The 13,338-nt window shown below is 38.6% G+C and overlaps 2 protein-coding genes across 2 annotated transcripts in view; one reads left to right on the top strand and one right to left on the bottom strand.

The window, feature by feature from the left end:
* Positions 1–13,338, top strand: part of TOX4 (TOX high mobility group box family member 4) — a 30,137-nt gene that overhangs the window by 1,585 nt on the left and 15,214 nt on the right. Inside the window, exon 2 of the mRNA XM_006772358.2 lies at positions 8,747–8,752. Within this exon, the coding sequence (XP_006772421.1) occupies positions 8,747–8,752 (6 nt within the window). The remainder of the gene's footprint in view (positions 1–8,746; positions 8,753–13,338) is intronic.
* RAB2B (RAB2B, member RAS oncogene family) overlaps positions 556–13,338 on the bottom strand; it is a 13,075-nt gene continuing 292 nt past the window's right edge. The window contains exons 2-7 of the mRNA XM_006772357.2: positions 13,219–13,290; positions 10,314–10,381; positions 6,305–6,387; positions 6,052–6,144; positions 1,494–1,605; positions 556–741 (exon numbers count right to left, since the gene is read on the bottom strand). Coding sequence (XP_006772420.1) covers positions 646–741; positions 1,494–1,605; positions 6,052–6,144; positions 6,305–6,387; positions 10,314–10,381; positions 13,219–13,290 — 524 coding nt within the window. The 3' untranslated portion in view covers positions 556–645. The remainder of the gene's footprint in view (positions 742–1,493; positions 1,606–6,051; positions 6,145–6,304; positions 6,388–10,313; positions 10,382–13,218; positions 13,291–13,338) is intronic.

The raw sequence follows: 13,338 nt of genomic DNA, 5'->3' as shown, positions 1-13,338 counted from the left end.
GGGAGATAAGGAGAAATCATTAATTACACTTTCTAGAAGCAGATATCACCTTGGCAAGTAGCCATGTGCCCTAACCAGACTGTTGTTGAACAACAATCTGTGACAGTGAAGATGAGATGGCCATCTGTGTTATAAATATTAAATGACTAGGTCTGGCTAGTTATACTATTAGATGACTAGAAATGGCTTTTGTGCCCCTTTTTAAGATGACTGTTATACTTAAGATTCACAGCTATGCACAGAATCAGGATGTGATTAGGAAAGAGTAGGAGCAGGCAAAAGAGTAGAAGTAGTATATAAGCATATAATTCTTTTATGTTTTGCCCCAAAACTTGCTTTATATAATAGTCCTGCTGAGCAATTAAGTATTACACCTCTCTCAAGCACTGAAATAGTGAAGAAATGAGATTGAGAAGAAAACCTCTCATTCTGTATAAGCTTTTCAGATCACCAACTAATAAAATCACTTGAAGCATACGAGGGTCTCAGATTTGAGAAAAAACAAAAACAAAAACAGAAAATAATGACAGGTTTCCGTGCACCTACATAAAAAATAAGTATGAGTTGGCATAGCTTCAACTAGTATAATGTTAGTGGATGCTTACATTCTAAGGAGCTTAATGTAGCATTTAAGACAAAGCAAATTTAATTGTCAGCCCCACCCTTGCTCACCTCATTGTGGACATCAAATAAACCCTGCTGGATCTTCCTATATATTTCTTTGGCTGTGTTAATGAAGGCCTAAAGGAGACATAAATTATATTATTAGGCTCCAGATTAGGTAGAGAAATAAGGAAAAGAGAATACAAAGAGTATTCCTATTTGAATTTCTAAAGTGAATTAGAGCCCTAGCAGTTTGGCTCAGTGGATAGAGCATCAGCTTGTGGACTGAAGAGTCCTGGGTTCGATTCCGATCAAGGGCACCTAACTCAATTGTAGGCTCCCAGCCCTGGTCAGGGGCATGCAGTAGGCAACCAATCAGTGGCTCTCCCTCTCCCTTCCACTCTCTCTAGAAATCAATGGAAAAAATATCCTCGGATGAGGATTAAAAAATAAATAAAGTGGATTAGGAACCATTAGAAGAACAGAGTAAAAATGTAGAAGGTCCCTCACAGACCTTGTAAAAGCCATTGTGAGTAGTTTTAAAAAGAATTATATGGTATTTTGGTACTGATCCAAGATGTTCCTAGGTTGGCAAACAGGCTCTCTTAATTGATGGTCAACACCAGGCTGAGGAATGACTACAGTAGAACCCATGAGACCCTCCAACTAAAGTAATTTACAAGTAACAGTGCTGACTAATCCCAGCTTACAATTAATGTTACCCAAAGCAAAAGTAAAACCTTAGAAATCAAGGTAAAGAAATGGGGTGATGCCCTTAAAGAAGACACTTTCACCACATAACATTCTTTCTTTACCCATGTTTCTGAATAAAAGGACAAAGATACGATGTAATCTCTGAAATGCTTACCCTACTTTTTTCCAAATAGTACCTCTTCAACATTGCAGGCTGTTTTGGCTGAAGTTTCCATGAATATAAGTCCATGCTCCCGAGCAAAGGCCTCCCCTTCTTCTTTCTTCACATCCCTGCGGGACTCTAAGTCACTACAAGAGATTAATTGGGGAGAAAACGAAAATAAGATCCAAATGAAAGAAGAAACTCTTGTTCTAAAAGAATCCCGTAACTGTTTCAATGGTCAGTTAACCCATAAGGAATACAGATCCTACGTGATGTTTATAGGGTTACTGATTTCTGTGGTATCTTGGAAAATATTCTTCAGATCCATGTCAGCTGCTGCATGGTTGAGGATATCTTACTTTATTACAGAGAATACTGTTTATAAATGGTTAGACAAGCTCATAGTTGCTCGAGGCTTATGCCCTGTGTTTTTTTTTCAGATGAGATCCAATGAAAGCAAAGGAAAGAAGATGAATGGGAAATTCCAGTTGTCAGAAAGGAGAAAAGTCATAGATGTCCCATCCCATTGTAATGAGTGTCTTCCTCCTTCACTGGAAGCAATTCACAAGAGAGAAAACCAGGAATAAGAACACAGGTGCCTTAACTCTCACTAGTCTCATTATTAACATGTACAATAGCAGCTTGCCATCAGGTAAATGAAGGATTCAGAAAAAATTACAAAATTGGGTAATATGGGGCAAAGGAATAGAGCAAAAGACTTAAAAAGGGAATGGAGAGTCACACGGAAAAACTTTAGGAAAGACAGAATAAAAGGCTGTAAAATAAGGTAAGGATAGGCTGTTTTTTTACTTTTCAAATTAGAAATTTACATTTGGGAGGCTTCTAGTATTTCAATCATGAAAAAAAAATCAAGGAGTAAGTCCATTAAAGAACAACGACTCTACAAAATGTATATTTATTGTTCATCAGCTGTATACAGACCAGGGAGAACTATCCATCTAAATGTCAACACTCCGAAGCTGTTGTTCTAGTCCAGATGCTCCTCTAAGCTCCAGATCTGTTTGTCCGTTTGCCTGTTCTTCATTTCCACTCTGATGTGTAAAAGGAACTTCAAACTTACATCAAAATGGAACTTGATATTTTCCTCCCAACCTGCTTCTGCGGCAGGCTTCCACATTTCAGTAAATGTCACAAGGCAAAAACCAAGATACCTTTATTAACACCTTTCCCTCCTTCACTCCAAATACCCAATCCATCCCACAGTGAGGTGCTCCCAAAACATACCTTAAAATTCTTTTCTCTTTCTCTCCATCATTATCACCCTACTCCAGTGATGGCGAACCTGTGACACGCGAACTCATTTTTTTGGTTGATTTTTCTTTGTTAAATGGCATTTAAATATATCAAATAAATATCAAAAATATAAGTCTTTGTTTTACTATGGTTGCAAATATCAAAAAATTTCTATATGTGACACAGCACCAGAGTTAAGTTAGGGTTTTTCAAAATGCTGACACGCTGAGCTCAAAAGGTTCGCCATCACTGCCCCACTCCAACCCACCTTTTTCTCTCACCCAGAGTACTGCAACTGGGATCCCACTTCAACCCTTGCTCCCCTCCAGAGAGACCTTTTAAAATCTGATCAAGTCACTTCTCTGCTTACATGCTTCCCATTGTGTTTATAGTAAAATCAAAACTCCTTACTAAGGCCTGTAAATGCTACTAGATCTGGTCCCTGAACCTCATCTGATACCATTCCCCCTTGATTCAGTCCAACCACACCAGGTTTCTTTCAATACCATAATTTGCACAGCTTCTTCCAGTTGAGGCTTTCATACACTTTGTTCTCCCTCTCTAATATCTTGGAGGGAGGGGGGTGTTTTTGTTCTTATTGGTTTCAGAGAGAGGAAGGGAGAGGGAGAGAGATAGAAACAACGATGAAAAACATCTATCAGCTGCCTCCTGCACACCTCCTACTAGGGATCAAGCCTGCAACCTGAGCATCTGCCCTGATGGGGAATCAAACTGTAACCTCCTGGTTCATGGACCAACGCGCAACCACTGAGCAACACTGGCTGGGCATGGGTTGTTTTTTTAAAATCCTCAACCGAGGCTATGTTTGTGGTGTGTGTGTGTGTGTGTTTAAATATATTTTATTGATTTTTTACAGAGAGAAAGGGAGAGAGATAGAGAGTTAGAAACATCGATGAAAGAGAAACATCGATCAGCTGCCTCCTGCACATCTCCCACTGGGGATGTGCCCGCAACCCAGGCACATGCCCTTGACCGGAATCGAACCTGGGACCCCGCGTGCCGCGGGCCGACGCTCTATCCACTGAGCCAAACCGGCCTCGGCTATGTGTGTGTTTTAATTGATTAGAGAGAGAGGAAGCGGAGAGAGACAGAGAGAGAAAGAGAAATATCAGTGTGAGAAAGAAACGTAGATTGCTTGCATCCTGTATAAGCCCAGGGGATTGAACCTGAAACCCAGGTATGTGACCTGACCAGGATTGGAACCTGCAATCTTTTGGTGTACAGGATGATGATCCAAACAACTGAGCTACCCGGCCAGGGCTGTTTTATTGCTGTTTTCTTTAAGTCTTTGCCCACTGATCTCTTACCCATCCTTCATATTCCAACTTAAATATTACTCTTAATAAAAAAAAAAATAGCTCGTTACTCTTTTATAGCAGTCCTTTTTCCCCTTCATTGCATTTGTCATAATTTGTAATTAGACACAGATAATTTATATTTAATATCTGTGTCCCCTCTAAACTCCATAGGAGCAGGGGCATGAGTTTTGTTGTTTTTGGGGTTTTTTTTAACCTTGTACATTCAAGGTCTGGCACAGTGTTTAGGACATAGTAGGTTTTCCATAAAACTGAATGACCCAATAAATGAATACAATTAGTCTGTGGCCAATTCTCAAATGGTGCAACCTCGGGACTACTACAAACTCAGAAGGGTGCCACAGGATACTTCAAATGTTTGTGGGAAATACAGCAACATTCAATATAAGAACACTGTGTGAATTACAAGCTAAAGATAGTTCACAGAGTCAACATTAGATCAGAATAGATGCCGTTTAATATCTTCATCTCTTCGTAAAAAGGTTTTGACAGCTGCTATGATAAAAAGCAAGTACTGTGCAAAAATCAATTTGGAACAAGAAGTGGGAGTGACAATGTCAATCTTGATCCCAAGGTTTGAGAAGCTAGGCAATGCCCAGCAAGGCCATACAGGTCATTAATAAGTAATTATGGTTATTTAAAAATGGCTTTCTTTTAATTTATGTTTTTCATTTCTTTTCTTTTTTTCCTTTCCCAGCTGTGACTCCAGACAGGATCCAAAGAGGAGTTTTACCATCTCTTCTCTGGGTTTTATTGAGACTTACTTTTTACCCTTCTGTGTTAGCACCTTAAGGCACTGCGTATGTTTTCTCAGTTATTAAGTTGTTATAACAAAAATACTTGTTATGTTGTTTAGATCTAACCATTTAATAACAAAACTGCTAGGTATTTCTTTTGGTTTATGGGTGTCATAGAAAATTTACTGAGAATAATAAGTGGTGAAGAAGATGCAAAGAAAATTAAACCCTTATACACTGCTGGTAGAAATGTCAAATGGGATAGCCATTATAGAAAACAGTATGGCAGTACCTCAAAACTTTAAATGCAGAATTACCATGAGATCAGCAATTCCATTTCTGGCTATACACCCAAAATAATAAAAACCAGGGACCCAAACAGATATTTATAAACCCATGTTGACTACAGCATTATTTACAAAAGCCAAAAGGTATGTATAAGCAAACCAAGTATCTATCAATGGATGAATAGATAAACAAAATGTGGTAAATACTTTCGATGGAATACTATTCAGCCTTAAAAACGGAAGGAGGGGTGGTGGAGGTAGAAGAGGGCAGAGAGGGGATAAACAGTGATGGAAAAAGTAAATAAAGTTTTTTTTAAAAAAAAGAAAGGAAAAATAGATGCATCCAGAGGACACTATGCTAAATGAAATAAGCCACAGTCAGCCCTGGCTGAGTAGCTCAGTTGATTGGAGCATCATCCCAATACACCAAAGTTGGGGGTTTGATTCCTGGTCAGGGCACATACAAGAAACGAATGTATAAATGGATAGACCAACAAATCAATGTTTCTCTCTCTCTCTTCCCCTTCCTCTCTCTCTAAAACTCAATAAAATAAATAAGCCACAGTCACAAAAGGACAAATACTATAAGATTCAATTCTGCTTATATTAGATGCCCAGAGTAGTCAAACTCATAAAGACAGAAAGTAGAATGGTATTTGCTGGGGCTAGTGGGATGAAGAATGTGGAGTTAGTGTTTTACGGGAACAGAGTTTCAGTTTGAGATGATAAAAAAGTTTGGAGATGCATGGTAGTGATGGTTATAGAACAACATGTGCAAACTTAATGCCACAGAACTGTATACTTAAAAATGAGTAAAACTGTAAATTTTATGTTATATATATTTTACCACAATAATTTTTTTTACTGAGATACTAAGAGCACCATAAACTAAAAAAGTTTGGGGACCAAGTGATTCAATGTCCATGGAGTACCCAGATGACTGTTGGTATTTATTATTTATTCAAATTAAAACTTACCACTTATTCCCAATCAGCATGATAACCATGTTGGAACTAGAGTGCTGCCGGGCATCCTCTAACCATGAGGTCAGGTGGTTGAAGGTTTCACGCCTACAGTAGGAAAGTTTAGAAAGTGGGTCTGAGGCCCATTTCAAAATGCCAAAGGAATGCCAATGTATGGGAAGGAGAAAAGACAGATGTGTAAAGAAAAATATTAAGATGCCATTCCTCTTTAGCATTCCAATTTTGAGAACAAAGAGATCTGACTCACCTTGTAATGTCGTACACCAGCAGTGCTCCAGCTGCTCCCCTGTAGTAGGAACGGGTGATAGAACGGAAGGATTCTTGCCCAGCCTTTCCCACCAACATGCCAACAAAAAAAGTCCCAACAAAGCAAGGTTATTTCCAGAGAACTGACTTGATCACATGCTTAATAGCTTAAAAAATTCCTATAAGAAAAGGGAATTAGTGAAAGGAAACATGACTGCCCAGGGAGAAAACCAATTTTTTTCAAAGGGAATGCAATTGATATTTTGAATGGGTCAATTATTCCTGTGAGACCACCTATCAAATTGTTGACTACCATTCTGGTTTCTAGGCACTAAATGCCAGTTACACCCCGCAGTCAATGTGACAACCAAAGACATTTACCAATATCCACTAGAATAACTAGAAATGACTAGAAACTCAGTACATGTACTGTCAATCCAAACATGATATTGAACACATCACATTAACCTTTCTATTCTGTTTCTGTTCCTTTACCTATAAAAAGAAAAATTATCTTAAAATGCTAACACCCTGTCAAATGAAAGTTTCATTTCAATGAATCAATACAGAAAATTAGTCAGCTACAAAGCACTTGAACAGGGAAAGAAGCCCAGGGCCCAGAACAGAGTTTTCCTTAAAAAAAAAAAAAAATTCAACTGTTCACACTCTAATTTCCAGTTAGAATCAAGATACTAAGTTTTATTTATAAATGAGTAATTTGTTAATGCCTCCACATAATGGGTACTTTTGTTTTCCTGATGGGATTTCGCCCCCTCCTTATAGGAAACAAAAGCATCTTTTAAATAATAGTATGAATAAAAAAATAATTGAATCTATAATATTAGTAGAGTTTTCACATTCTTGAAATCAATTAATCTCATATTCCTACATGAAGATTGGGTGCCCTGACAAGATAGCTGTTGATCAGAGCGTCATCTTGATACTCCAAGGTTGCGGGTTCCATCCCTGGTCAGGGTACATAAAAGAGTCAAACAATGATTGCATAAATAAGTGGAACAACAAATCAATGTTTCTCTTTCTCTCAAATCAATCAATAAATTTTAAAAAATTAAAGCTTGGGATAGAAGGCTAATATTCATATTTTAAAGATGGAAAAACTAAAATTGGACATGGGAAAAGAAATGACTTTCTCATAGTAAAATGACAATATGATACCAGTAATACCACAAATGGAAAAAATGAGGTTCAAAGTGGTATGTTCAGTAGCTGGCCAAAAATTATAAAGTTTATAAATGCTGAATCTATAGCTTAAACTTAGTATCATAATACTTCCTGGCACAAAAGTTTGTTCTCTTGGTCATGACATCATATAATCTAAACCCGGGTTTGAAGATGAGAAGAGAATTCAAGTACACTAATTGTAAGGTTACTTTTCCAACAACACTAAATCTCTTTCCAATAAGAATCATTCAAATGTTTTGTTGAGTTGCATACCTGTTAGAACATTAGAATCCAAAAATAATTCTAAAGAATTTGTTGGTAATATTAGCAATAATTTAAGATTTAAAACACGTTTTCCTTCCAAGAACTCAATGCTTTATTCTCTAACAGTTTTTTAAAATATGTTTGTATTGATTTTTTAGAAAGAGGAAGCGGGAGAGAGACAGAGAGAGAGGTAAAGAGAGAGAGAGAGAAAGAGAGAGAGAAGGAGAAAGAAAGAAAGAAAGAAAGAAAGAAAGAAAAGAAGAAAGAAAGAAAGAAAAAGAAACACCCCAATTGGGAAACAAACCCGCAACCTGGGCATGTGCCCTGATTGGGAATTAAACCAGCAACCTTTCAGTGCATAGGATGATGCTCAACCATCTAAGCCCACTCTGGCCTGGGGCCCTAATAGTTTTGTCTTAAATTTATTCCTGTTTTGCTTTTATCTCTTACTGACTTTTTCTCCTCTATTGTTGAAAGACCCTCCTATCCTGTGGCCTAGTAGGAACTAACAGGGAAAGTTTGAGGGAGACCCACATGATGGTTGAATTATATGGTAGCATTTAACTGTAGCAGCTGAAAATACTTACAGTGGGTCATCAGAATATGTCTTTTAAAATCAAATCACACCCTAGCCACTTTGGCTCAGTGGATAGAGCTTTGGCCTGCAGACTGAAGGGCCCCAGGTATGATTCCAGTCAAGGGCACATGCCCAGGTTGTGGGCTCAATCCCCAGTAGAGGATGTGCAGGAGGCAGCTAATCAATGATTCTCTCTCATCATTGACGGTGCTATCTCTCTTGCCCTCTCCCTTCCTCTCTGAAATCAATAAAAATATGCTTAAATAAATAAATGAAATAAAATCACTTCATCTCAGCCCAGTTTATGAATCAAAGTTTGTGAGCTAATAAGCTAGAAAGACTGGTTCAAGTTGGGCTGGTCTGCATCAGTCTGAGGTATTTGCCCATCCAAGTAAAAAATCTGAAGCAGCAAAGGCTAAGATGGAGGTCTGATAAAGAGAATTAAGTTTTCTAATTTCTTCCAGTGGAAGCATATTGTACTTTCAAGAAATATACTTGGAAGCATAAATTCCTACAAAGTCAGATATGCTCATTTCCCAAGAACCAAAGTGCATTCCAAAATAAAATACAAATTAATTTGGGATTATTTAATTAATATTTTATATTAGCTATACTACAATGCCTCTTCAGTTAGCATGGTTATTTGGGCAAATATAAAGGATGAAGAAAGATAAAAAGTAATATGGCCCTAGCTGGTTTGGCTCAGCTAATATGCTAATTAGACCGGACATCTTCTGAACAAAGCCATGGTGGCCGGGGCCGAGGCAGAGGAATAGGGGTGATCAGGCCAGCAGGGAAGGGCAGTTAGGGGCGATCAGGCCAGCAGGGGGGAGTCAGCAGGGGAGCAGTTAGGGGTATAGGCCAGCAGGCAGAGGCAGTTAGGGGCGATCAGGCAGGCAGGCAGGTGAGCAGTTAGGAGCCAGCAGTCCTGGATTGTGAGAGGGATGTCCGACTGCCGGTTTACCGGCAGTCAGACATCTCCCGAGGGGTCCCAGATTGGAGATGGTGCAGGCCGGGCTGAGGAACCCCACCGTGCACGAATGTTGTGCACTGGGCCTCTAGTAAGTAAATAAAAATAGAGATTTTAGCTAAACATTAGGAACTATGTGGTAGCTCCCTTTAACTTAAAATAGAGACTAGAATATTATTTTTCTTAGGGAAAATAAAAGTACAAACCAAATGAGATAATGTATATGAAAGCAATTTACCTGGATAAAATTACACGAAGTCAACTAAATTTTGGCAGGATAACATTTGTCAAATTTTAAAATATGCATAACCCTTCACCCAGAATTTCCATTTCTGGGCAGGTATACCACAGAAATCCTCAAATATCTGAATATAGATGTAGTAAATAAGAATAAACAATGAAACTTTGCAATTTTGGTAACCACCTAAATTTCCATCATGGGCAATGGTTAAATTAATGATGGTACAGATGTTCTATGATTCTATGCAGTGATTATAAGAAGTGAGGTATATCTATTTGTATCAACATGGAAAAATCTCTACAACATAGAGATTGTTTATAAAACAAAAACCCAAGTCACAAAGCAAGTCTACTTTGTCACAATTCTAAAAACAAAATAAAACCACTACCATATATTTGTTTATGTTTCTATTTCTGTATTTAAATACAGAGGAAAAGTGTGAATCATTAATAATGGTTTACTCTGACAAAGTAAAAAACCAACATTGGGAAGGAGAGAGCTTTATGTGACATTTACTTCTGATTCTGTACCCTTATATGGTTGGCTTTTATTTTTACAACAACAAACATATATATTACTTGGGTAATTTAAAACAAAAAATTAAAAATATGGCATTCAGGATTTGTAACTGTAACAGAGGGAAGTGAAAGCTTCCCTAGCTCTTTGATTTCATTCTTCCCCATTAGCCCCACCCACAAAGCCCCTTCCATGCTCATCGGCCTTTAGTGTTATATTTGGATCTTGGTTACAAACTGAATTATTTTGTCCTCTCTCACCGTATCCCAGATTTGCAGTTTGATTTGTTTTCCATCAATGTTGACCATACGGGCCCCAAACTCCACACCTGTCAGTGAAGACCAAGAGAAAGAAAGTGATTCTCATGAACAGCCATGTTAAGTGAGAAGTTCCTCTTTTCTTCAATATGCTAATGACTTTGCCCTCAGTGCCACTAAACCCATTATCACAGCCTTTTTGCTCCAATTAGTTTGTTTCTTGAAGTTTCATTTCTAAAATTAAAAACTGTTCTACGTGATAATAACCTCAGAAACGTAACCAAAGAACAGATATGAGGACAAAACAAAGTAGAAAAGGTGAATAAATTTTTAGCAATATTACTTCATGTTTAGGATTGATTAGGTAATGGTTTAATTTTGTAATTTTTAAAAAATATATATTTTATTGATATTTTACAGAGAGGAAGGGAGAGGGAGAGTTAGAAACATCAATGAGAGAGAAACATCGATCAGCTGCCTCCTGCACACACTCTACTGGGGATGTGCCAGCAAGCAAGGTACATGCCCTTGATCGGAATCGAACCTGGGACCCTTCAGTGCGCAGGCCGACGCTCTATCCATTGAGCCAAACCAGTTAGGGCTAATTTTGTAACTTTTTAAAAAAAACTTCTAAAAATTCTGAAATATTTCCTAGCACTTTTTCAAAGTCATTCTTTAGTCCTCTATATAAAACAGTATTTCTATTTTTGCAATTCCAGAATTTTTTGTTTGATAAAAGAGCCTACCTAAGAAATAGGTTCTTAAGAATGATACATTTCAGACCTCCAAAAATTATCAAGAGTTCACTAGAAAATAGCTTTCCTCATAGGAGTATGGAAACTGACAGTCTGAATAAAGGTTCTGGTTTTCCTGGCATCTATCTTCTTTCAAGGTAACGTCAAGACAAAACTTAAAAATCAGCCCAGCCAGTGTTGCTCAGGGGTTGAGTGTCAATCTATGGACAAGGAGGTCAGACAGAGCACATGCGTAGGTGGCGGGCTCCATCCCCAGTGGGGGGCTTGCAGGAGGCTGATCAATGATTCTCTCTCATCACAGATATTTCTATCTCTCTCTCCCTCTCCTTTCCCCTCTGAAGTAAAAATTTAAAAATAATAATAATAATTTTAAAAATAAAGAATAGTGATAGCTACTGAAAAATGTCCCTATTTTTGTCCCCCCTTTCTGGAAAATAGGAATGGAATTTCAATGGGGAAGGTTAAAAAACAAACACAAAACTTCATCTCCTTTTATGCAACTTTCTCTATTTAGAAACTCAGAGGTGCTTATATTTTGCATATGTTTTCTATCCAACTGCCTTGTTTATCTTGGTACAGAAGACCGAATTTATCTTGGTACTGAGGAAAGAAACAGAGCCTATAATGGACTCTGGGGAAAACATGATTGATCACATCATTCTTCAGATTTAAAACTTGTCATTTCCGCCCTAACCGGTTTGGCTCAATGGATAGAGCGTAGGCCTGTGGACTCAAGGGTTCCAGGTTGGATTCCGGTCAAGGGCATGTACCTTGGTTGCAGGCACATCCCCAGTAGGGGGTGTGAAGGAGGCAGCTGATCGATGTTTCTAACTCTCTATCCCTCTCTCTTCCTCTCTGTAAAAAAGAATCAATAAAATATATTTTTTAAAAAACCAAAGAACTTGTCACTTCTTCCTATTACTTGGGGTATTTCAAAGCTTGGTCCCTAATTTATTCTTTACCTTTCATTTTTACCACTCGTCACTTCAAACTCCCTGCTCCAGCCATATTAAACTACTTTCACTTTTCCAAAGGTAGCCAGTTCTCCATCATTCCTGAGCCTTTGCACGTTATTATTCCCTTTTGCCCTGATCACTTTTCAACCTCATCTCTACATCCCCTTTGCCTAGCTAACTCTTGCTCATTCTTCAATTCCCAGCCTTTCCTGAGAGAGGTGAGTCTCTCCTTCCCCTTTGCAATAGGAATTTACATGTCACCATGGTATCTACTCCCAGCTCCACCTCCTACATTGGGAGATTGTAAAGCTACTTAAGGGCAAAGTTTGCCTTGGTAAGCACTGCATCATTAGCACCTATCATGGTGTGAGTGTCCACTTAATATTCATTTCCAAAAATATTTTCCTGTTTTTGCTATCCTCTAAGTCCTTTTGTAACCACATTAGGTATTTGGCTCTGGGTAAGTTCTTTGGAAGCAGTAGTAGCTACAGATTTCCATAACCTGGGGCTTGGAGGTGGCAATATGGTAAGAATGGGAGTCAGGGATTTGATTCAGAAACTGCATTTGGATGGCAGGAAGGCTAGTTTTATACATTTCTTTGTCTGGGGTGAAGTTATGGAGATTATGGGAACGGGAATACTAAGGCCCCAGCAGGCCATGCCTTATCCCAAATGTGTGGGAGATGTTTATACCTTCCAGGATCACCAGTGCATTTTTTGGAACCCTAACATACTCCTTTCTTTATAAATTATTAGTTTCAGCTGCCTTTTAAGTCTGGGATGGCTCTTCCCTTTGCTTCTTCCTCTCCAACACACAAAAAGACTACACATTGGTAATTACTTTACAAAACCTACGTGAGGCTACCCGTAATTTCCGGCCGAGCGAGTTTGTAAATTATGCTTTCGGGCGATTTTCCATAAATATTCAAATTGCGTTTGGGGAAGAAAAAATCAAATCCTACAGCAACTAATTCATACCTCACGCTCACTTCTAAAGTTACCTTTCAATGATGTACCCCCCCACTCCACTATTCCCCATTTACGGCGTTTGATCGGTCACTCTTCATGTAATATAACTTTGGGCTAGTTTAAAAGGAGGGAAAGCTAACGTTTTACTTCCCACCCTGACGGCGGCTCTCTTTCCTCTTTAGCTCGTCGGGTTTCCCTCTCTGCTCCGGGACAGGCACAGGCACTTACCTATGGTGAGGTCGTGGACAGGCTGGAACCGCTTGTCTGTGAACTGCAGGAGGAGACATGACTTCCCCACACCTAAGGGAGGAGGACGCACAGCCTAGCCTTCGCGCGGCAGCAGTCTCG

The sequence above is a fragment of the Myotis davidii genome, unplaced genomic scaffold (assembly GCF_000327345.1).
Source record: "Myotis davidii unplaced genomic scaffold, ASM32734v1 scaffold666, whole genome shotgun sequence".
Classification (NCBI taxonomy): Eukaryota; Metazoa; Chordata; class Mammalia; order Chiroptera; family Vespertilionidae; genus Myotis; species Myotis davidii.
The sequence above is the reverse complement of the archived record's forward strand: the minus strand, read 5'-3'. Positions and strand labels throughout refer to the sequence as shown.